At 32.4% G+C, this 24485-nt stretch overlaps 1 protein-coding gene across 2 annotated transcripts in view; it reads right to left on the reverse strand.

Annotated features, from left to right (window-relative positions):
* LOC106637925 (Heat shock protein 60A) overlaps positions 1–24485 on the reverse strand; it is a 108774-nt gene that overhangs the window by 39251 nt on the left and 45038 nt on the right. For both annotated transcript variants that reach the window (XM_089598391.1, XM_014350903.2), the window contains exon 3: positions 14440–15026. In XM_089598391.1, coding sequence (XP_089454517.1) covers positions 14440–15026 — 587 coding nt within the window. The remainder of the gene's footprint in view (positions 1–14439; positions 15027–24485) is intronic.

A 24485-nucleotide genomic window follows, 5' to 3' on the forward strand; every position in this document is an offset into this window, starting at 1 on the left:
AAAATTGCCATGAATAAGTACGAGATGAACACCGCATAGTTTTACGTTAACTTGTCAAAAAGTGTGATCATAATAAGTCTGCGTTGTAAATAACTATAAAAAAAAGACAGGGGCAAATATTTATGTTTCCTTTTTATTTACACTTTCTGTCTTAGTGTTTATAATATATTATAAATATTTAGCCAGCTTAAAGGGGCACAAATATAATGATTATAAAATTACAATCATGCGACTTGTGACTATTATGACAAAGACATTCAAATGTAATTTTTGAGACGTGCAAACTTCCTTAGCGGATTGGTTATAAAGAAGAAAACATTTTTATTAAATTTTCTTTTTGTTTTCTTTTTCTGTGTTATTTTATTTCGAAATCATTTTATTATTTTTCAACAAAATAAAAAGGAGCTATGTGACTATCAGTTACTCCCGCTATAGAAATATTGTAAGATTAATATCTTCCGATGATTAAATGTAAATGCATAATGAAGTATTTAAGACTACCACTAAAAAGTAAACTAGTATAATCAAGAACGCGACAGCGTAACGTGCAGGCCGAGAATAGTCTCCAAGAGTTCAACATCAGACCAGCAAAAATAACCATGGAGGATCAAGAACAGGCCGTTAGTCTCCCACACTATCAGCGCGTACAAAGAGCCGCCAAAAAACCGAGGTCCATGAGTGAGTGGGGGTTTGGAGCAAAGTATGTAAATGAGAAACTGGTAAAATTCTCACGACTCCTAGAATTTAACAGTATCTTCAAGACACTGAAAGGCACAGTCAAATAACATGAACTTTCTCATTGTTAAAGTCTACTAAAAATCGAATAATATTACTTACGTTAAAGAGTGTTTGGACAAACTTCTTTTTTTGAATGAACACTAAGGTTTTAGTGGCGTGCTGTTAATTGGTACCGATTTTAACGCTCGGATAGGCAAAGGTAACCAACTAAACGAATAATCCACTGAAGGTTCTAATTTGCTCCACTCTCAAAAATCCATGGTCAACACAGCTGTTAACAAACAAGGACTCAAGATGGAATGGAAAGTTTGAGCTGGGTAGTACTAAATGGTAGAAGTATTTCTGATTTACAGAGAGCTTTTACTTTTACAGGGAATCCAGGTTTTAGTACAACAGACTATGTATGAACCAATTGCATAGGCTTGTTTACTCTCAATGATTTTGCTGTGCTTGATTTTGGCAATTCGGACCACTTTGCTATTTCTTTATCTATTCAGTTTTTCACGATCAAAAGTTACTTCACTAGATTAGGTTCCATTAAAAAACTATCTGCTACCAAGAAACTAAAACTGTTTTCTACAGCTCAAGACGATTTTGTAAACGAACTTCACAAGATTCATACTCCAACTATGAAAAAAGTCAATATAAAAAATGGCTTTCTCGTTCAAACACTTAAACAAGTAGCCAGATACATGGGATGGCCTTACAAATCCAAGAGACAAACCCTGGTACGATGAAGACTGCAGGGCAGCCAGAAAATTTCAACTTATTGTCGCTGCAACAACAAGCTGCCGTAAAAACCTTCAAGTTGTTTTTGAGTACAGTCAGAAAACTTAAAGCTCGAGTACTGACTTCCTGCACACTGAAAAAAGAAATAGACAATTTCTATGAAGGGATTCATTCTCTTTGAAACTGGATGATGGATCTCTTCTACGACTTTCGCCACCCTCACTTGGATGCTGAAATTTCTACCTAGGAGGTTTCCTTTGCAAGAAGGTCAATGAAAAGCGGCAAAGCTTTCGGTCGAGATAATGTTTCTACCGAATTTTACAAATAAACCCTCCTAAATGGCTTATTTAACGACATCATTAACTTCAGTGAAATATTTGAAAGCTGCACGGAAAAAAATCAAAGCAATTGTAGCATGAGCACTGTTCAAACTGTAACAGTGAGAGACACATTATGCATAATACGCGTGAATGCATGCAACAATACTGTACATTTTACGAATACGATGCATCGGATGTGACGATACTAATATAGCATAATCTGCGAGCTTAGACATCATAACACGCACAGGTGTAGCGCGTTAAGCCCACGAGCAAAGTATTTCGTGTGTCATTACGCTGATTTAGAGTGAGAGCCATGGAATATTCGTATGTACAGCACATATACATAAGTATTGTAAGTACTTGTATACTATTACATCTCCATAAAGTTGATCATTCACAAAACATTGATAATGCGTTCAAAATGCATGAAATCCAAAACTCCAATTTACCACAACCATGAACTGGTTTTACGTGAAATTTTGTTTTTGTACAATAAATTTTAGAACTGAGGCGTACGTAATTTGACGTAATTTGACAATTCCAAGAAAACTTGTGTAAATTACAATTAACAAAAGCAATTAACAATAATACTTCTGTTATATCTTGCAAGTAGGCAATTACGTTTAATAATGGAGTATCTCAATAGCTGTACTAGTTCTCTCTCTACAATTCGAATTTATTCTTAAAAATACCGAAATGAACTCTGCATTTTTTTCTTTATTTCTTCCTGAAATAATAATGGAATTTTATATTTGTACTAATTTATAGCTAATAAAATTCAATATCTTTTTAGTAATATACCTAAACAAGTGGCTGGTAAAGAGGATCTGCCACTCTTAAGAAAATAATTCAATTTCAAGTTTATTTTAATCATTCAAAAAGTATACATTAGCAAAAAATGGGAAATTGTATCTAGCCAAAATGTTTTAAAATAAACAAGTTCGTGAACTAAAAAAATAAGTTATTTTTAAAATTAATAATATGATTAAAATTTTTTTTTGCACAATATCGGCTAACTAGCACAGGTTTCAAATGGTTTTTAATTAACAAAGTATATCACATGTCATACAGTTTATAGAAATACGTATGAAAAATTTACTTAAGTTGCAGCTAATTCCTGTCAGTTATGCCTATACATATATGTTGCACTTCAGCGCGTTGAGGGCAGGACATATGACGGCATATATATATTATACGTATGGCTCTCGCCGTACGATGCAATATATACGTGAAATCCAATCATTTTATGCATGACTTGAAAGTCACATTAACGCGGTCAAAGTTCTTGCTTGCTTAAAATTGCTTGGATTTTTTTCCACGTAGTATATCTCTGAAGTTAGCCTTCCCTAAGAAAATGGTGATCGCCAAGATCCAACAAACTTTATAGGGGTCACTATAATGAACGTCGCACTTAAAATTGTACTGTGCTTGCAAACCGTCTATCTGATTGGTGCAACTCAGTCGATCTGCTTCCAAAGTGTGAAGCAGGCTTTAGACGGGGTAGATCCTGTGATGACAACGTATTCACTTTTCACGTGAAGATAGTGTCAGTACTGTCTCAGCTAAAAGAAAAACTTTTGGCGGCTTTTGAGGACTTTAGAAGAACCTTTCACTCTGTTGATCACAAGATGCTATGGAAAACTTTACATGGGGCAGAAATAAGTATTATCAGAGTGACATAAAATTTATGTCAGAGGTTCAAGACGAGAGTAAAGCTATCTGGGTTCAACTGTACTGATATTTGATGTGTGTTCTGCAGAGCGACTCAGTAAGTCCCCTTCTTTTCTCTATACTCGTTTATGACATTGTTTCAATCTTCAAAAATGAAGGTCATGCAAACATTGACAATCATTTATTGAAATGTTACTTTTTGCAGATGACCTTACCCTTTTATCGAACAATGCTATCGACATGCAAAGTAAATTGGACACCTTGAAGAAATACTGCAACCCAAAAAAGCTTGAAGTCCATTTAGAGAAAATTGTTTTAATGATTTTAAATAAAGAAGTAAGATCGAAATGCAAGAGAATAATTAATTTTAAGAACTTATCGCTAACAAAAGTACAGAAGTTCACCTACCTGGGGGTGATAATGGCACATATTAACGGTGAAAAAAAAATACTAGCTACCACACTGTAGTTAAGCTTTTAAATTTGATAGTCTCTTCTACTGTACTCTATAGGCCTAACGTAAAGAGCCTAGCCCATATAGAGAAAGCAAGGAAGATCCACACACAATTTTACTAACGGCTTCTTCGGCTACCAAACTTGACTTCTGGCTATACTAATGCACTCAAGACAGGCTATACTAGCCTAGAGTCTCACATTGTACAAAGTGCCCTTAATCTCTAGATTAAAATTTATAAAATGGACTCAACACGCTCATCAAACTCATCTATGCCTCAAATCTCAAGTCCAAACACAACTGGTACTCACAACTGAAGCAGATTCTCAACAAATAGACACAAGCACAATTGGAACCTGAGAATCCCAAAACAATTAAGATATCAGTTCCTGTGATAAAAGGAGCTATCGAAAATCTCTGCTGTATTAATGACACACACCAGGCAAAAACTTTAACGTTCTGTACTCTTTACAAGAACCTTAAGTGTATAAACAGTTTGAAAGTGATACCATACCTTATACAAAGATTGACATGGCAGCATAATTGATGCATGGTCAAGTGTAGAATTTCCAGCGAACTAACGTCTAACATTTGCACAAATAAATACTCCTCTAAAGCCAAACTTACAGAAAGGTGCACCCTCTGCAATGTTTAAGAAAATGAATTACTGAGACATATGCTGCTGAAATGTCCCGTTTACGTCTGTTCAAGATCAAGTATATAACTGGAGTCTTCATGAAGGTAATACTCAGCAGTGTGAGGAAAGAAGGCCTCATAAATCGATATTATTTTTTGTCTGAAGCTAATAAAAGAAGATATTTAATTTTAAGAGATTAAACTATCAAGTGTCCAGTGTTGTAATGTACGTATAGTTAGTTATCTTAAAATTAATCTGATTTCTTCTATTGCCTTATTGCAAGTCTAATTCCTATATTTCTTGCATATAACTAAGTCATTTTTTCTCTTGACTTCAATTATAGGTCAATATTACAACAAATTTAACTAAGTAATTTTTGTGTTCATCATATCCTTTTGTCAAACCATTATATAATCGTGTTTGATGTGTTGTTAGCCTACGCTTCAAGTAATGAGTACAAAATACTTAGTTTGATTTCATAATTGTATGAGATGTATGCTGAATGATAGTCATTTTTTATGGATAATGCAAAACTTAACTCACTTTTATTTATAGTTCAATTTTATTACTTTGCTAGTCTAATGATGTAGTTGAATGCAATATGTTGCCACTGTATAAAGGCAATCAAGGGTGAAAGTTTCAAAATGTAGCTCATCGAACTTACTCAACCTTTAATTTTTCATGCTCAGTAGTTTAACTTTTAATACTCAGCAGTGTGAGGAAAGAAGGCCTCATAAATCAATATTATTTTTCGTGTGAAGCTAATAAAAGAAGATATTGAATTTTAGGAGATTGAACTATCAAGTGTCGAGTGTTGTAATGTACGTATAGTTATAGTTGTTTTAAAATTAGTCTGATCTCTTTTAGTGCCTTATTGCAAGCCTAATTGATATGTCTCTTGCATGTACGTGTATCATTACTGTATTATTTACATTACATTACACTTTAAACATTATAATGGGTGTTGCCTTACAAAATTTATTAAATAAATAAAAATACAAAAAAAAAGTTCTTTGATATCGGTTTGCCTGTCCAAGTTAAATGTAGAGCTTGGAATTTTATATGCTTTTACTACCTTTGATTCACTGATTTACTTGTATTTATGCGAGCGCGCGGTGGCTCGGTCGGCTAGGTCGTGGATTGGCACGCGGGAGACCGTGGTTCGATTCCCGGCCAGTGCGACTTTTCGGGCAAGTAGCTCTGTCATTTTTCACATGTGCTTTTTCACCTCGCAATGCTCCTCAAGCAAGGTTCAGGCGACCTTTTCGCAGCAAAAATTGCCTAATTTCCCATTCTTCCATCCCTTTCCTTGTCCCTTTCCCAAGTGCTAAGTGCCCATAGTAGTGCCCTTATTAAAGGAGCCAGACGTAGAGCACTATAATATAAAAAAAACAAAAAAACTTATATTTATGCGATGAATAATCGGAAGTTGTATAATAAATCACCACAGCTTAATGGAGTCACATGCACATACGGGCATTCACTCTTCCGCCAAGTAGCAAACTTACGTGTGCTCATACATACATACCAACGTATTGACTGAGGCAAGAATTAAAATGAAACTTCCGTTTCAGTTTAATTAATAGTAGTTTTAAAAAAAGTTGAACAGTAACTAAGTGTTAGAATGAACATTTTTGATTTCAATTATGAGAGGTGTATACTAAGTACAACATATAGAGCGCCATAGTGATGAGTCCTAAAATATGTGTTAATTAATCTGGGAGAGATAGTAAAATATGCATTGGTAACGTCAGTAACGCCAATCGTCGAGCTCATTGACAATGCTTTATGTAACAAAATATGGAGTAAAAATTCTAGTTGATTACAAGATGTAGAGAAACTTTTAATTTTTACTCAGACGGATAATAGTCAAGTAAAAAAAAGATGGAATCACTGCCCTTACATTTTGGTAATAATGAGGAAAAGCTTTGTGATCTGACGTTCAAGAATCGTTAACAAATTTACTAATATGCGTATAGTAATCTGTAATATGCAATTCAAAAATTGAAAAATTTTAATATCAGCTGTTTCGACTTGACTAGATTTAGATACTGAGCCCGAAAAAATCTTTCAGGTTACTATTAAATAACGTACTAATTATGTATAAATCAATAATGAGCTTAAAAATAAATACTTTGTTTAATTTCACACGGACAGTAAAATCTGCACACATTTTCAACAAATATATTTACGATTTGTCTCTTTTAGTAAAAAAAATTGACTGTCATGCAAAATATTGGTTTCAGAATATAGTAAAAAAGACCTGCATGTGTAACAATTTCAAGAAAAAATTAAACCTACAATTATGATCCCAGTATTGTATTCTGACCAAGCATTTGTATCATAGAGTATAAAAAATCTGTTTTTTCTTGGAGAGTTTAGCTTAATAAAACTGTAACTTTATTAATATGAGGAAAGAATTTTAATGCTAAATACATTTTAGAAACTGTTCGACGACTATAACAACATTAGCCAACAAAAATGTATGATGTTATAATCATTTTTTTGACGCAATTGGTATTGTACTTATAAATCAACAGAAAATTAGGTTTATGAATATAACATTTCTTATAGGATAAGGCATTAGAATACGTTACTAAAAAAGTACTTAGGGAAGAATCAAACATAGACCAGCTAAATTCTTCGCGCGAAAGAAAGACGTACCCACTCGACCGAAAATGACAATGAAATTTTAAATTTTGTTCAAAAACTTTGAAAAAATTTAACATACAATTTTACTTTATTATTCAAAATAAATTGGACAGTGTTGTTCTTGAGAAGGATGAAATTGATAAGCTCGATCAAACCAACGTCGTGTATCATTTCGCTTGTTACTCTTGTTCTGCATCATACGTAGGTGAGACAAAGAGAGCATTGAAAAAATGCCTGAATACACAAAAGTACAAAGAAAGATGAACTCGTTGTCGCGTCACACATGAAAGAATTTAACCATAATTTTAATTTTTCTCAAACCAAAATCCTAGATCATGAACCAAATAGACAGAAAAGATTAATATCAGAAATGTTACACATACACTCTACTAAACACACAATAAATAAAAAAGAGGACACCTTATTTCTCAACAACACATATAAAAATTTTATAAGTAATCTCTTTTAACTCTACATTGTAGATATGTACACACGTTATCTGCATTCGCAAAAAGCGTATATTTATTGTTTATATTTATACATGGAATACATACATGTTCGACACTTACGTTATTCGTTTAAAGCGACCAACAGTCTGTAACAATCGTCATAACGGTATAGACGTGAGTAGTTATTTAATTTTCAAAAATTATTTTTATTACAATTTATATTGGACTAGTAACATATAATCATTTATTGAAGTAATGTTAATATTTGTAAATAATGGCCCTACAATGTAATTTATGAAAATTGTGTTTTTTGTTTCTGTTTTTGTTAATAAAGTAGACCTGATGAGGTTGGCCTTAAGACCAACGAAACGTTGCTCAAACCAACACCTAACTTTCGGAGTTTTTCATTCTTACTCCTAAATTAGCTCTTACTGATCGTGTGCTTATGCACTGACCCTCAAGTAATCATGGAAACAATTGAAAACAGAACGAAATGTTCAACAAACGACATATATTCTGTCATAAAAACTTGGGGTAAACAAAAGGTAGCTTTAAATGTACATCGTCAATGCCGATTTTTCCTAACGTTTCTTCATGCGAAAATTTAAAGTCCCATTCTAGTCGCAGAATGGTCTTACTTCGTGGAATCATGGAATCATCGACTATTAGTTTTTCCGAGCTTAAGTAGAAAATTTATAGATTTACAAGAATTTTTATAAGGTCACGGGTAAAAAATCTTTGCCTTTTTTCCTCAAAAATTCTTTGCATCACAGCTCAAATATAATACTTACAAAACCGAGAACTCACGGTCATTTATGAGGCAGTTGAGTACTTTTATTAATCTCGTCTTTGGGTTGCTCAACGGTTGTTTAGAAGTGGGCCTGGAGAACACCTCCTATGTGGGTATGCCATACAGTGAAAAATTTTGCTTTTTTTGTTTTAAAATCGTAAATCTTGTGATAGAAAGCAAATATCGAGTCAACTTTTTAAATTTCATTGATATGCTTATTTTGAATCAAGGAAAATTTACTCTAAGAATATTTTATTGTTGTAAGCAATTATTATTCTGGCATTAACATGAAAAATAATCTTGTAAAAAAACAGATACAGCTCCAAAAAATAATTTACAAGCGCGTACCTTGAAATTCACTATACCTTAATTTTTTGGGTCACTGAGTACGATAAGAAGACTACTTTTGAGAAATTCAAAATGGCCGATCTAAGATGACAAACAAAATTTTTTTTGTTCAAATATTGATAAGAACTGCAGTATACGCGTTTTGTGGATCGCTGAGTACGATAAGGTTATTTTTGAGAAATTAAAAATGGCTGATCCAAAATGTTGGACTAAAAAAGTTTTTTTTCGTTCAAAATCGATAAGAACTGCAGTATAAGGGTTTTTTTGGGTCTCTGAGTATGATATATAGGTTATTTTTGGGAAATGCAATGTTGTCGATTCAATATGGCTGCCTAAAAAATTTTTTTGTTTAAAAATTGGTAACAACTGCAATGTAAGCAATTTTTCTGTACATGGGGAGGATTATGTCAACTGCCCCAACACCGCTGCGGACGGATGGCCCGTGCGAGCGTAAAACACGACGTTTTCAACTCATCGTTTCGGTCTCAAAACGTTAATAAAAAAATTATCACAACGTATACATCCACGTATTTTTTCCTTAGCTTTCTAGTGATGGCATCTGTTTTCCGAAATTTTGCCTCCTTAACTTAAAAAAATGTAAAAGTTCAAAAAACACATTATATCTTTATGATCTTTAACTTTTGGAATTTTTTGGACTGTATAGATCAAAAGATTAGACTTTTTATGTAGATATCGACAATAAAAAAGGAGTTTTTTTTCGTTTTTACGTAGTATTTAAACGATAAACACGACGGCAGTGGATATACCGCACGCTGTTTGCTACCGTCTCTCCAACTGGATGTAAACAAATGTACTTAATCACAACACTTTGAAAACAAAACTAATTTCCATCTTTTTTTAAATCACGAAAAAGATTTTGGAATTTAAGCCGAGTATCAAATTGTAATGAACTAAAGTTACTTCAAGTGACTACTTTCGCACTTAACTCATGTTATAAACATAAAATTTTGTTTACTTGTGTTTTCAACTTGTTTCACAGACTAATTGAAATATAATATTATTACTTTGTGTTTTCAGTGTAATAAAATAGAAACAATATAAATAAACTCTCTGGTAAGTAAAATCAAGTAAAATGCTGAATTCAGAAGATTTTTTGTAAATTAGTGTCATACAGATATAGAAAAGAATCACTTCTGTATTTGTAGTAAGTACTTAAATGATATTTCTTGGGTATTTAGTGAAAGTAATTGTAGAAAAATAAGGTAAGTGTAAGTTAGAATTTAGTAAGTGTTATTAAAACAAAATACCACAAACAACATAATTGACTAACTGTTGTTTTGTACTCGAATATGTACCATGTATTCAATGATTAATTCTTACCATGTATTCAATAATTAATTTGAGGGAGGTTAATAAATTACAATTCAATTTATGGTTTTCCTATCACTAAAATTTTTGTTGTTACTTTTTTCTAGACACTGTATTAAAAACTAATATACTTTTGATGATGTTTTGTTTATGCTGTCTTTGTATCAAATTTTTTTTTTTTTTTTTTTTTTCTAGGACGATATAATTCAAGTTGTACGAGTTTTTAAATATAATGTACAATAAGTTAGAGCTTCTAAGTTAGAAGAAAATCTTGTTATTTACATTTAAAAAATTTAGAAAATTTTTATACTAGAAATAATTTCATTCCTAACTTTAGACGTTTTAAAGTATTTTTTTCTTACCATGTACACAAAGTGCTACTGCCACTTTGCGCCCTCGCGTCACACTTTGCGCCCTTGTAATCACTTTGGGCCAACGGGTAGAAAAGTTTTTTGCGCTCTCCGGGCCTAAAGTACTTTTTTGCCTTAGGGCCTAAAGTGATTTACTGGGCGCAAAAAGTGTGCCCACGGGCGCAAAATTTCACTTTGCGCCCTCGGTAAGAAAAACAGTATATGCGACTCGGGCACCAACCTACAATAAGCACGCCCTTCGGGCGCTAATGTTTGTACTTTGTGCCCTAGTGCCGTTATGTACTATTAATCTTTGAATTAGGATAAACATATTTGCATATCAACGTGAACGATTATGTAAGAACCTGCTTATTCTAATCTGAAGATTTTTAAATATTGAAAAACCTCGGTAAGATAGGAATAAATTTTTTTTTCTGAACTTTTCAAGGTTTTCCAAGGTTTTACATCCCTCGAATTTGGTTATTAGGGTTCAACTACAACTCCGATAAAAGTCAGTTTTAACATTTGAAAAGTTCAGAAAGGTCGGAATAAAATTATCTTATTCCTTACTTTCAGAGGTTTTTAAACATTTTCAAAACTTCGGATTACCATAAGCATGTTTGCATAGCAACGGATGCGATTGTATAAGAACCTGCATTCCCTAATCCAAAGTTTTTGAAATATTCAAAAACCTCGGAAAGATAGGAATTTATATTATTCTTTTCTAAACTTTCGGAAGTTTTCAAACGTTTTAAAAACCTTGTATTTCGATAATCAGGGTTTGATTACATCCTTAATAACAACTTCTCATACACGACAAATATCAAGAGTAGTGAGAATCACTGATATTTTTAACAGAGCGATGTATACACAAGTGATCCTTTAATGTCATTGATTTTAATAAATGACAGAACGATAGCAATGAAACATGCAAATATTATTTTAGATACAACCAGATTCTTAGCAAACAGGTAAGAGTAATGTAACAATCTGATATCTGTATTAAGGGGGCTCCAGCGGGAGGAGTTAAGGGAGGGCGAGATAATTGCTCTCAAAATTCGCACAATATACACAACCTCTTATGGAGCGACATAAAAATATCTTAATTTTCTAACCATGATACAGAAGTTATACATAAGGATAGTAACTGTTTTATAAAAAAAATATCTCCGCTTTTAGATGGTACCTTGCAAAATGTAGGTAACCCTAAAAAAATTCAAGATATTTCGTAAAGTATTCAAGTTTTTGTATTCTACTTGTAATAGCATACAATTTTTACAGTTACACACATACATACATGATGGTGCTCGTACTTATACTTGCAGCAGTGATACTAACTGACACAATAATTTTAGGGTTGGTACCAGTGCTCGCTGGAGCCCTCTTAATAGTATAATATATCATACATGTATCTTAAAAATATTTTAGTACAACTCACCCCCAAAAAATGATTCTGCTGAGTTTGAGACCAATACAGATGAAAGCATTGGTTCAGATTATGAAAATGACTAAAACTGAATTATAAAATTAAACGGATTTCTGACATGTTATATTATATTTCTAAATCAGTTTTAAAATCCTGTATGATTATACTTGCTACAAACTTCACTAACCTCAAGCACTAATCCAGAACTATTTTGTAGTAGCAAGTATTCCAGTTCATGTAAAGACTGTGATAGTACACGCTTTCTATAAATTATAGCAACAAGACCTATTGCAAGGTTTTGTTCTTATTCAACGAAGTAAAAATGCTATAATCAACCATTGTACTATTTTTGTAGTCTTTTTTATTACTTTTAGGTAACAAAAAATTCCTACAAAGCCTGAAAATGAATTTTCTTTTCATTTTCAGTTTTTGTCTGGTACCTAACGTACAATAGCACTTCATGTCACGTACCTCATGAGTAGGTCGTGATGAGAAATAAAATATATGGATCTGCTGATAATTTCCTTCTCACTTATTGGTCATAATCTCTATCAGCAACTTTAAAAACAATTTTTTCATTGAATCAGCTAATAAAAAATCCTTAAGATTAAAAAAAATAAATTTTCGTCCTCCATCTTCGATCGCCTTTTTGAATTTGTCAAAAATAATTTTCTTATCGTATTCAGCAACCCAAAAAACTAAGATATACTACATTTGAAGATAATCGTGCTTGTACTTTATTTTTTAGAGCTGTATCTATTTTTTTACAAGATTATTATCCATGTTTACGCCAAAATACCAATTTTTTACAACAATCAAATATTCTCAGAATAGGTTTTTCTTGATGCACAATTATCAGATCAATAAAATAAAAAATAAAAATTCAGTAGATATCTGCTTTCTATCGCGAGATTTACGATTTTGAAACAAAAAAAGGAAAGTCTCTTACTGTGCACCAGCTGACCATCTTTTTTCTAGTGTTATTAGCCTGGATCCAATGCTTCGGCAGAATGTGCTGGCTAAACAAGCGAGAAGTGAACATCTGCAAGATAGAGTCTCTTCCAAAGAAAAGCTACATAGTGTGCGGAAAAAGTGTGTAGAAAAAGTTTTTGCCGCACAATATGCGGAAACAGTGTGTAGCAAAAGTTTATCCGCACACCGGAAAAAATTTTTCTACATACCAGAAATCTTGCATGAAACGAATTAAGATACCGAGTGAGTACAACTATCATAACCCTACCTGGTGTAAGTCTCAACTTTCAACTAAAATTCCTTCTTAATGACTTTTTTGTTCACTCCATTAAACTGTACCATATTATAATTTCAGAACATTTAATTGGGAACCACAATCTCATTGTGTTGGTGTGGGGTCCTTTAACGAAATTTGTTACAGTTATAAAATTCTTTCAAAATGTTTTTGTTTAAGTAATTTAAAATTTATTTTTTAAAATAAAATTTCAATTTAATCCAATTTTTGCTATTATACTTGAGGCATAAAATTAGTTTTTTTATTACTACAGCTACAAGTGGATCTTAAAGAAAGAAAGTGTCAGCTTCAATGACAAGGTTTGACTATGTACGGTAACAAGTCTCACAAGAGAAGCTTCTATTGTACTGATGGTATAATCATGGTATCAGTTGAGAAATAATTGGTAATGGATGCAGGAATATACTCCCACAGAGTGGTGGTGAGTGAGTAGGTCCTAGCATTCAAGTCAGTCAGGCTATCCACGTAACCTGGACAAAAAAATTACTTATATGTTTTTTTATTTATGAAGGTAAAATAAAAAATAAACAACTATCTATGAGTAGGGGCATGTCGATACTTCGGTAATCATGCTACCCTTATCAAAACTACATTGTTAGAATTAAATTAAAAAATCATTAATAACAATTTCTACAAATGTTTACTAAATTTTATCTAACTAAAAAATTATTTATGCTAAAAATTATTTAGTTGTCTAGATAACACTCACACGACAACATATTGGTCTAACACTCAGTTACATAATGACTATGTGTAAAGTGTTGCAAAAGAGTAAAAATATAAACATGCCATTAAGTACAAAAATTAACACGTTTAAGTATTTAAAGAAACACTTTGATATGTGGTAAGTGATTAATTGACTAATTAAATTAGCTACTCTATTTTGCAGTTAGTTCAAACGGTTGCCAAAAAATAAAACAATGAAGTTTGGAGTCTGATTTTGATAGAGCTAAAATCTCAGAGTGAAAACAGAACGAATTTAAATAAGAGTTTGATGACATGATTTTTATATCTGGTGACAATTAGAATAATGACGGTAGATAAGATTTACGAAAACTAAGCAGAAAATATTTATAACTAAGTTTTAAATATTACGAGTAATGTGAAAAAATTAATCTTAAGCACAGCTAACGTAATTGTTTTCAGTAATTGTTATAACAGGCATGTAAAAATGAGTAAAAAGAGTTTATTACTCATTTTGTTGTGACTTTTTTTTTAAATGTGAATTAATTAATCATAAATCTGATGTATTAAAAACCTATATTAAACATACATACTTGAATGTCTTCAATCTTTACTAAATTGGCATCATCTCCGAAAATAATACCACCAGTAGCAATAGCCATATCTTGCAAGGTAGCTTTTCTATTATCTCCAAAACCAGGAGCTTTGACAGCTGCCACTTGTAAACCAATTTTTAAACGGTTAACAACCAAAGTTGAAAGTGCCTCACCGTCAATATCTTCAGCAATGATAACAATCGGTTTTCGTTGCGAATTAGCAAGTTCCAGAGCAGGAATCACAGCTTGAATTGAAGATATCTTTTTTTCACTGAATAAAAGTAAGGCATCTTGAAACTCTACTTTCGCACCTTTTGAAGAATTAATAAAGTAAGGAGAAATGTATCCACGATCGAATTTCATTCCTTCAATGACTTCCAACTCGTCATGTAATGTTTTTCCATCTTTAACAGTAATAACGCCTTCTTTTCCTACTTTTTTCATGGCATCAGAAATAAGATTACCAATGGTAGTATCACCATTTGCAGAAATAGTAGCAACTTGAGCAATTTCTTCAGGAGTAGTTACAGGTTTACTCAAGAGTTTAAGCTCTTCTATGACCTTATCCACAGCCATCATGACTCCTAGATTAGACAGTGAATAATATGTTACTTCGTGAAAGCAAATTTTTCTTGTTTTGATTCTTAACTTATATCATAAATATTACATGAAATTTTACAGTAAAATTGAATTATATTAGGTGTAAGTTGATGATGCATGTTACATAAATTATAAAATATTAAACAGATTTCTTTTACAATAAATAAATATAGAGGATCTTTTTGTATGGATCATATAACCTTACATTATTATGTTTTTATATATTTGTTATTGACAACAATTTTAAAAAAACTGCAAGTAATTATTTTTAAGTTGTACTTCTATGGGTGCTTTATGCGCTACAGTAAATCAATGGTTTCAGAATTTTGACCATAAGAAAATATGTGAAAGTTGTGAAACATGTGAAATATGTGGAAGTTGTGAGCGGCTGATGGTGAGAAGTTCAAATTCGAAACGCAAACACTCCATAAATTTACTTTATCATTACATTATTTATACTTGGGTTAAATGTTGTAAAATAATACAAATTCAATTTTTGCGGTCTACGAATGAAGCCAAGGCACGCGTACCTTGATATCCTGTATATATATCCGATATACTCGGTCGCAGTCACAAGAGAAAAACTCGTGTCGCCGCTTGTTTTGGCTGTGTGATTAGATATATAGCTATAGTCAACATTTCCACTCCTCCCCCCCCCCTAGATATACATTCGGTATACCCCTTCCACGTCTCTCAAAAATGTACACCTTTATGGTAATTTCCACGCGAATCCACTTCTTTTCTCGTAGGCGCACGTTGCTCGATACGAGTGGTAAAAGATGTGCGCCCGGTTCAACGGCTGGCCGCGGCGGGGCGCTCCAATCAGTGCCAAAAAGTCGTCTCGCATTGTAGCATTGGCGTTAGCAATCTCTTTACTTATCTCTGAAATTAGTACATAAAATTAAGGTTTTTATATTTCAGCACCACTACTTTTTTTTCGACTTTTTATTTTGCAAATATCTCGCTAACTATTGATCCTCAAATGAAAATTCAAGTGGAGAATAAATCCGCAAGTAAGGAGGAATCGTTAAAGCTCCAAATGGTTGCAAAATAATATTTAATATTCACAGGCACCAGCTTTACGAGTCTCCTGTACAGAGAGTTTCTATGTGCATGCACACATACATACACACGCTTCGACATTCTGTTATTTAATATTCTGAACCTTTATACACACTGGCAGTAAATAGTATTCTTTTTCATAATTACGTAGCCTTTACAGGTTCTGAAATAAATATATAAAAACGGTCAAGTTTTTTTTCTTCTTTTCTGTGCAGCATACATTTTGTATAACATTCGTAGTATAATACCGTTTAGTACTCGTACTTAAACAGAATCAAACGATGTAATATTGACTTTTACCTTGACATTGTTATATACTTTCGACATAGTAAGGCATGAATGTGTTATGACCAGACTTGTTTAGAGTATGGTCTTAACTGTTTTATCAAGTGTCATTTGTGGGTCTCTTAGGATTCAACTCGTGAGCTTTATTTGTTCTTTTTAATTGAATAATAATCTTTATTTAAATAACATGGGTAATTTTAATTAATGAATTTCTTTATTAAAGCTATTTAATAATAATTTATTATTTTAAACACAATTCATTCGGGTCACTTTAACAAGGTTCAGCATTAATTTTATGACTAATAAATAACTTACATCTATCACTGATCAGCCAACACGTTATGCCTTACGTGTACAAGGTACTCACGAGTCGCGAGAGTCAAGAGTTGACTAAAACTTTAGAGGACAGGCGACAGACGTAAAAAAAGCAATTTTTCCTCTTGATGGTGAGTTTTTATTTTATATAGCGTCAGAGTGAGTTAAAGAGGCCTTTGGTTGAATTAGGTCAACCAATGAGCGATGTTTATTGCAGACTGCGTTGACAGCAAAACAGTAGGCTTGCACGATGATGTTACATGTTATGATTTCACATATTACGAAATAACAATACAACAGTGCCAATAGCATTTTTCTGATAAGTGCGATTGAGTTTTGGGTCAGTGATGATGAAAGCTCGCATAAGCAATATAAGAACGCCAAATACAAGTTCAATTGTGACAGTAAGTTTACAAATTTCGAAATTAATCCTTCTGGGAATTTTACAATCAATCTTGAATATAATGAAGTAATGTGTGAATTACAAATTTTTAATTAGTATACATTATCAGAATTGAACAATCAATGAGCAAGTAACTATTCATTCATACATACAATACGATTTATTCATTCATACATACATGCATTCTTACAACGAGGATGGCCGTATTCTATGTTAGCATATTATGAAGCATTCAACCTAAAGTTAATACACACACGCGCACACATAAGCGACATACGAGCTCCTCTTGTCATATAAGCGTATATTATATTGACAATACGTCTTATCTGAATTTGATGGACAAATAGCTTTTAGTTATAATATAATTTGTATCAACTCGGGATGTAACAAATATATTTGATGTGAGGTTTGCATGAAGTACCAGTCAAAAGTCTATATTACTTAGTTTGATTTTGTTCAAGTATGAGTACTAAACAGTATTATACTACGAATGACACATAAGATGTATGCTACACAAAAAAAAAAAAAAAAACTTTATCGTATTTATACTTTTATTTCATGACTTTTAAACGCTACAGATTAATGAGAAAGAATACTATTCATTGCCAGTGTGTATAAAAGTTCAGAAATTTCTTACAAAATATGAACTCAACACATCAAACATACCTACAATTGCAGTTTTGTTAAAAGCTATTTTCAAGAGGATATCATAACTTTTCAGGAAAATATCATTTTTAAATGTTTATTTAAAAAAAGTTATTAGTACAAGATATCGCTCATATAAGAATGTCACGGATAGAAACGAAGTCTGTACAATATAGCTACGGTGATCTACAACGGTCCTACTAAATTCCTACTTCAAGTTGCTCATTTAAACATGTTTTGAATATATAAATGAGTGCAGAGATTAATTTGTACAAATAGTTTAGAAATTCACTAAATGAAATAAATTGTCTTAAAAAACACAATTTTAGGATTTTTGTCTGAAGGGCTTTTTTCATTTTCTTTTTTTTTAATAAACTACTTTATCATACAATTCTCAGCAGATTTTATTTAAGCTAACTACATAAATTTAACGACTCCTTTTAAAAAGATTTTTAGATAAAATACTAAGTAATCATACACATCAAAAATCCTAAATTTGTCATTTATTTGACTAGCTTTCATTATTATGTCTTTTTTAGGTATTGATGATATCCAAACATTCTAAATTACAATTTTTTTATGCCTGAGAAATTCTCACAATAAAAACTATTTTTTGCGAAAATACATAAAAGTGATGAATGAGTTATTAAAACAATTTTTCTATTGAATGGTATACAGATATGTATTCCTATATTCCATAGTAATTTTAGAGGGTCATTTAACACAACCCCTCCACAGCCCCCTTATCACCCTCAGACCCCAACACTCGGCCCCTCTCTTAATAAGGTAAGATTCTACCGGTTTTTATCTTATTTTTATTGAGTTACATTTTTGCTGAGCTGCCTTTAAACTGCATGTCTAAATGAAGTATAATTATAAGAGTTATCGTGTTATTTTTACTTAAATAGCTTTTTGAACCACTTCCCCTTCCGCCAAGCATCTGTTCTTACACTTTTTAAGAAACCCACATCAGCCTCCTCACAATTTCTTAACACATCGTCTGAGCAACACTCCAATATTTTTTCTAGCACTCTTCAGACTTTTTTATCCACTCCTTTAGAAATTATAATATATATATATAATTTGTTAACACATTTCAGCACTATCCTTAAGGTAGTTCTATGGCGCGCTGGTTTTTTCTATCTTTAATTATCAATAAGTTTGTAAATTGCATTATTTCATATCAACATAACAATTGTTCTAATTTTAAAATGAAGTTTATTCAGAAATAAGCTTTTACGAATATTGCTTAGAAAGTCAACTAAAAATTTATATAAATATTACTATCAGATTAATTATCACCTGTATAAGTAACATGATGTATGCTGTCATGTTTTTAAGTCTTTTTTTATATGATTTAACATTTTATTATTAAAAAACTAAATATATTTGATATGAGAAGTAAGTATAACGTTATTTTTTGAAAAGTTTATATCTTTATCAAAAATATGACAAACATAAGTTGCTTTCTCTTTATTTGACACTCGCAATAATTCAATTTTTCCTTCTTTTATAACTAATACTTTAAAAAATATTTTGTCAATCAAAAGCTTTATTACGAATTTTTTAGAGTTTACTTGGGATTTAAAAATTAAATTGAACGATAGGAAAATCCGATTGGAAATTGAAAATTGGCAACAGCTTGACCCAAGTCAAGATGCTTAGTTAGCCACGGTGGGGCCAAGTGTATCTTTGTAATGGGGCACAGACTTGGGCCCAAGCTTCTGCCCAAACACCGCTTGATTTTGTCTGCTTAAAGTAGATGTATATCTACTTATATGTATACTCACGATACATCTTTTGCACGCTAATACACTTGTAAATATCAGGTTAATCCCAATGAGAAATGCATAAACATATTTTGACCAAGTTTTTATTTATTTACTAAACTTTAAGAATAGCTTTGGAAAAAATTTAAGCACAGAAAGATGTGTTAAACTATTAGTGAAAATGTTTTTTAAACGTTCAACTTTGACACCTTCCCAATATCTGGCGATATATTGAAAACAATCTTAAACTACAAATACAGTCTCTTTCTAATATTTCAGTAGAATCTGGACAAGAAAGAAATTATTCAACGACTAAAAAAATGATTGTTTATCACCTCATTCGTCTTATATTGATATGCAGGACTCACTGATTATATGATTCACACCAAGTTTTCCGGTTTCCCCTTTTACAATTTTACATAGCATAAAACATGTGGTAGTGGACGTAGTGTGTACACACTAATACATTACACATTACACACACTGACACACACACTGCTTTTGTAGGTCATACGTATATGTATACTGTAGTACATATTGTGCAGACAAAATCAGGTGGTGGCTAGGGAGAAGCATGTGCCAAAATCTGCGCCCATATCATGCCAACCTGTGCCCAAGCTGGGCTGCCTGTGTTGAGCCCCACGTCTAACTTGGGCAGCCCAATAAAATTTCCAATCGGGAAGCATTGTTTTTTTTCCTTTCTAAAAATTTTCAATAAGTATTATTTTAATTTTTTTTATAAATTTTTGCCTCAAATTTCTTCAGACATAAAAAACCACGCAAAAAATATTCTTAATTGGCATGGCAGCATAACGTTACATGCTTCTTTGAAAATATTATGAACTAGCGGTCCCCTGTCGCTTCCTCGAGACTTACTGAATAAAACACCGTAATGTGAAACGTTTTTAGTTAGAAATTTTACATTTATTATTTACACTTCTTAGAACAAAAATATTCTTACTAAAAACATATTTGTTCGCAATTCATTCAGTTACTTTGGTCAAATAATAAGCTGTAAAAATAAAAGAAAAAAAAATTTATGCTGAAAAGTACCGTGCGTTCCTTATGCCATAAAATAATCGATGGCCATAAGGAGCCGTTGATTTGTAGTTTCTTCCATATAATTTACGAAAACTGCTATTTCTTAAAACTGTTAAGATTGAAAACTCACTGACAATATATTTAAAAAAAAATTTTTTTTCCTCTTATCTCACAATTTTATTACTACAACAACAAAGTCCTGGAGCTTAATCTCTACATTTTTTTTCACCAAAAAAATACAAATACATTTTCTACTTATTTAAAAATCTAAAAAATTTAAGAGATAACTGTGAGACTACGATAAAAAGCTGATCTCTCACGTAATGGATTCTTGTCGATTTTGACGCTGCTGATCCAATCTTGATAAATTTTTTGCGTCAGTTTCTTGACACCCAAAATTGTATTTATTAGATACATTTGAAGTTTTCCTTCCAATTCACCCTTTTGCGACATTTGGCATGCTTAAGACTTTTGTGACCACTAAGGGCTGTTTTTTGTCAACTTTGTTAAGTTCTAATATATTAGTTGGCAAGGTAGTTCGACGTTTGACGACCCTTAAAAATACCGGTAAGCTTCTTAAGTAAACTCTTCCTCGACTGAAGTTTCCAGCCAATGTGATTGCCTCTATACCTCAGGGTGATCTCTTCTGGCCTGTTATTGTAGCATCACACTGATCAGAAGAAAAACGACAACGTTTGAAGCTTTGGAGCTAGTTGGAAAGCTCTTTCCCAACGTTTCCTGGTATAACGTTAAAGACGTTGGTGTCTAAGGCACCTTTTTTTTGCAGACTCAGTTGTTTTGATGATCGAAGGTGGAGAGATTGGTTCGTGATGCTTGCCCGTAGAAAACTCCTGTTGGCTCAAGTTTTTCTTCCTTCATAGCTGTTAGGTTCTTTCAGCACAGACCTTGAAGAGGATCGGTGATTCCTGGTTGAATGCTTAGAGTCGAGAGTGTATAGGGTCGTCGGTCACCGGGGTTCTCAGCCTTGCGACGAACAGCTCCACCCGTAACGTCTGCCAGTGACTGACTGACTTGGTTTAATAGTGGCCGGTTTCACATAGTCTTTGAGTTGACGAATCTTCTCCGGAAATCGTAGTAAAAATGTGTTAGTTGGCAAGGTTATTTAAACTTAGATGGCCCTGAAAAGAACCGATAAAATTGATGGTTAAGTAGAGATTGTAAATACTTATATTGGCCCCAAGAAAGGACAGTGATAAAATTTCCAATTATTCCTTATTATTATTTTTGATGATGGAGAGCCAGCTGCGGGTAACTTGACTTTTACCCTCGGAGTCTCTGTGTACGGAGACCGTACATGAAGGAGGTACGCCACTGATTAAAAAATATCTCGTCTTTAGGTCGTTTCCCGGATAACCAACCGCTCATTGTTAGTCGGGAAAATAGGCCTAGAGAGTACCTTCTCTGTGGGTAAGCCGTTGGGAACTAGCACTGAGAAGGAAGCTGTTGTAGCTGCTCGTGCTCCTCAGGGCTGTTTTTACTGGATTACATTTATAGTTAAAAATTCTCTGACGGCACTAGGCAGGATGGTGGAACGGCCACATTACTCTTAAGTGTTGGGGCAGGTTGTGCTCTGGCTAGATACCTCTTCTGGTATTGCGCCGGAGACGTTATCGAGAATAATTTTTAGAACGAAGTTCTTTATGTCGCGTTACTCGGGGGGCTGGAATTTCAAAACCGACAGATTTTTATTTTTTTGAAACGAAAGTGGTTTACCCAGAGTCTCTTCCTCTCAAGTTTCCCCCCTTACCCCGTCCCCCCTACCAACTGTTCTCTATACACTTCCCCTCTCCCCACTATATATGTATATCTGCCAACCGTGCCGTATTACTCTTCTGCACACCTTAACCCACTATTCCCCCTCACACTCCCAAGCAATTAATTTTCAAATTTTAATTTTATTTTCCCACAATAATTTTTATTTGACTTTGAATTTTTTCTTTTACAATTCTAAAAAAAAAAAAAAAAAAAAAAAAAAAAAAAAATCAAAATAAACATGTAGAATAGAGTTGAAGAACGTATCAATGGTTTTTAAAGGCACTTATTTTGAATTCGACAAACAAATTATGTCACATTATCACACAATTACATAAATAAAGTAATTCATTCAATCAATCATAAATCAATTATGTAAGATCATTATATAAATGTATTTCGAGTTTCATATCGTTTTCATGGTTTTTATGAGTACTTATTTTTAATTTGATAATTAAATAATGGCACAATGTCATTGAGTAGTTATATAAAAATAAAACAAAAATTGTATTAATGGGCTATAAAATCGCAAAAAAATAAGTGAAAAAAAATTTTTTTTTTCAATTGATGAAATAAAATATTAATATAACATAAAATAAAATTACAAAAGACATGAATAAACACAATAAAATGAAAAAAAATGAAGTAAAAACGGGAATGAAAAAAAAAAAAATTAAATGTAAAAATAAAAAAAGAAATTAAATAAAGGAAATACAAAAAAATGAAAAAAATGTAACAAAATGAAATATGAAAAAAATTAAACAAGAAATGAAAAAAAAAGAATACAACAAGAAATAAAGAAAAAAATAAAACAAGAAATTAAAAGAAAATAAAACAAATGAAAAAATTAAAAAGGAAATTAAAACAACAAACCAGGGGGTATTAATGGGTCATGGGACCCACGGTAAGAACGAAGTTTTTTAAACATGAGATGGGTATAGACACAATTTCTCAGGTAACAAGGGGGTCGCCTGACCAACAGGAAGAACGAAGCTCTGTAAACGTTAGTACTGCATTCAAGTTGTTTACTAAAACAAAAACTTGAAAAACGAATGAAAAAAAAAACAAACAATAGTTTAGTACTCTTGATGGTTGAACTCCGTGAGAACATCGTGCATAAATACAGTACTCACGAAGTTTAACCATCGTGAGTACTAAACTTTTTTTTTTTTTTTTTTTTATTCGTTTTTCAAGTTTTTTTTTTAGTAAACAACTTGAATGCAGTACTAACGTTTACAGAGCTTCGTTCTTCCTGTTGGTCTGGCGATCGATCCCCTTGTTACCTGAGAAATTGTGTCTATACCCATCTCATGTTTAAAGAACTTCGTTCTTACCGTGGGTCCCATGACCCATTAATACACCCTGGTTTGTTGTTTATTGGTGGCACTCGTCGATCCTGGATGTAGACATAAGTCACTTGCCCAATGAGGAAGAGTGTCGTCGGTAACTGGGATTCCCAGCTGCACGACTATCATCTACATTCTCGATGCAACTTGCTGAATTACCGGTAGCCGATTACATAAATTTTTGAGACGCTCTGGCCTATTATAACCACATATCTTCAATTCTGTTGCAGGTAGCTTTGATTTTATGTAGACGCCATCTAGCGGATCCTACTGAGCTAAATTGAATAGCAGGCCTATTTTTGCAAAACTTTGAGCTTATTTATTGCTATTGTTATTAACTTTTTCAAGATAAAAACTATACTCAAACGATCTAGGAAATGTCAAGAATCGATATGCAAAATTTCAGCAAAATCGGTCCCGTAGTTTTCGCAGTTATCGATTACAACGGCTTTACCGACTTTGCTTTATATATTAGTAAAACTTAGAAATCGTGTTCCACTAAACTTAAAGCAATAGTAACATCTTTAAATGTACTATGAAGTATTTTGTCAACTAATCTTAACATTTTGCAAGATCTTGCTCCATGAATACGATTTAAAATTAGTTCAAATAAAAAAATGCCTCAAGTTTCTAGGAGACACTATGTCAATTCGAAATCCTTACCGATCAACCTTAGTCTTTGTAACTGAATGAAAACAGCAGTATTTTAAAATATTAACATAGCAAACTATGTTATGCAAAATTTTGAGAGATTTTAAAATGACAAAAATTCAATTGTTGTACACGTGAAAGAATCTTTTTATC

Source organism: Copidosoma floridanum, unplaced genomic scaffold, assembly GCF_036245765.1.
Source record: "Copidosoma floridanum isolate Cflo_tuat_1 unplaced genomic scaffold, Cflo_Japanese_pri ptg000006l, whole genome shotgun sequence".
Taxonomy (NCBI): Eukaryota; Metazoa; Arthropoda; class Insecta; order Hymenoptera; family Encyrtidae; genus Copidosoma; species Copidosoma floridanum.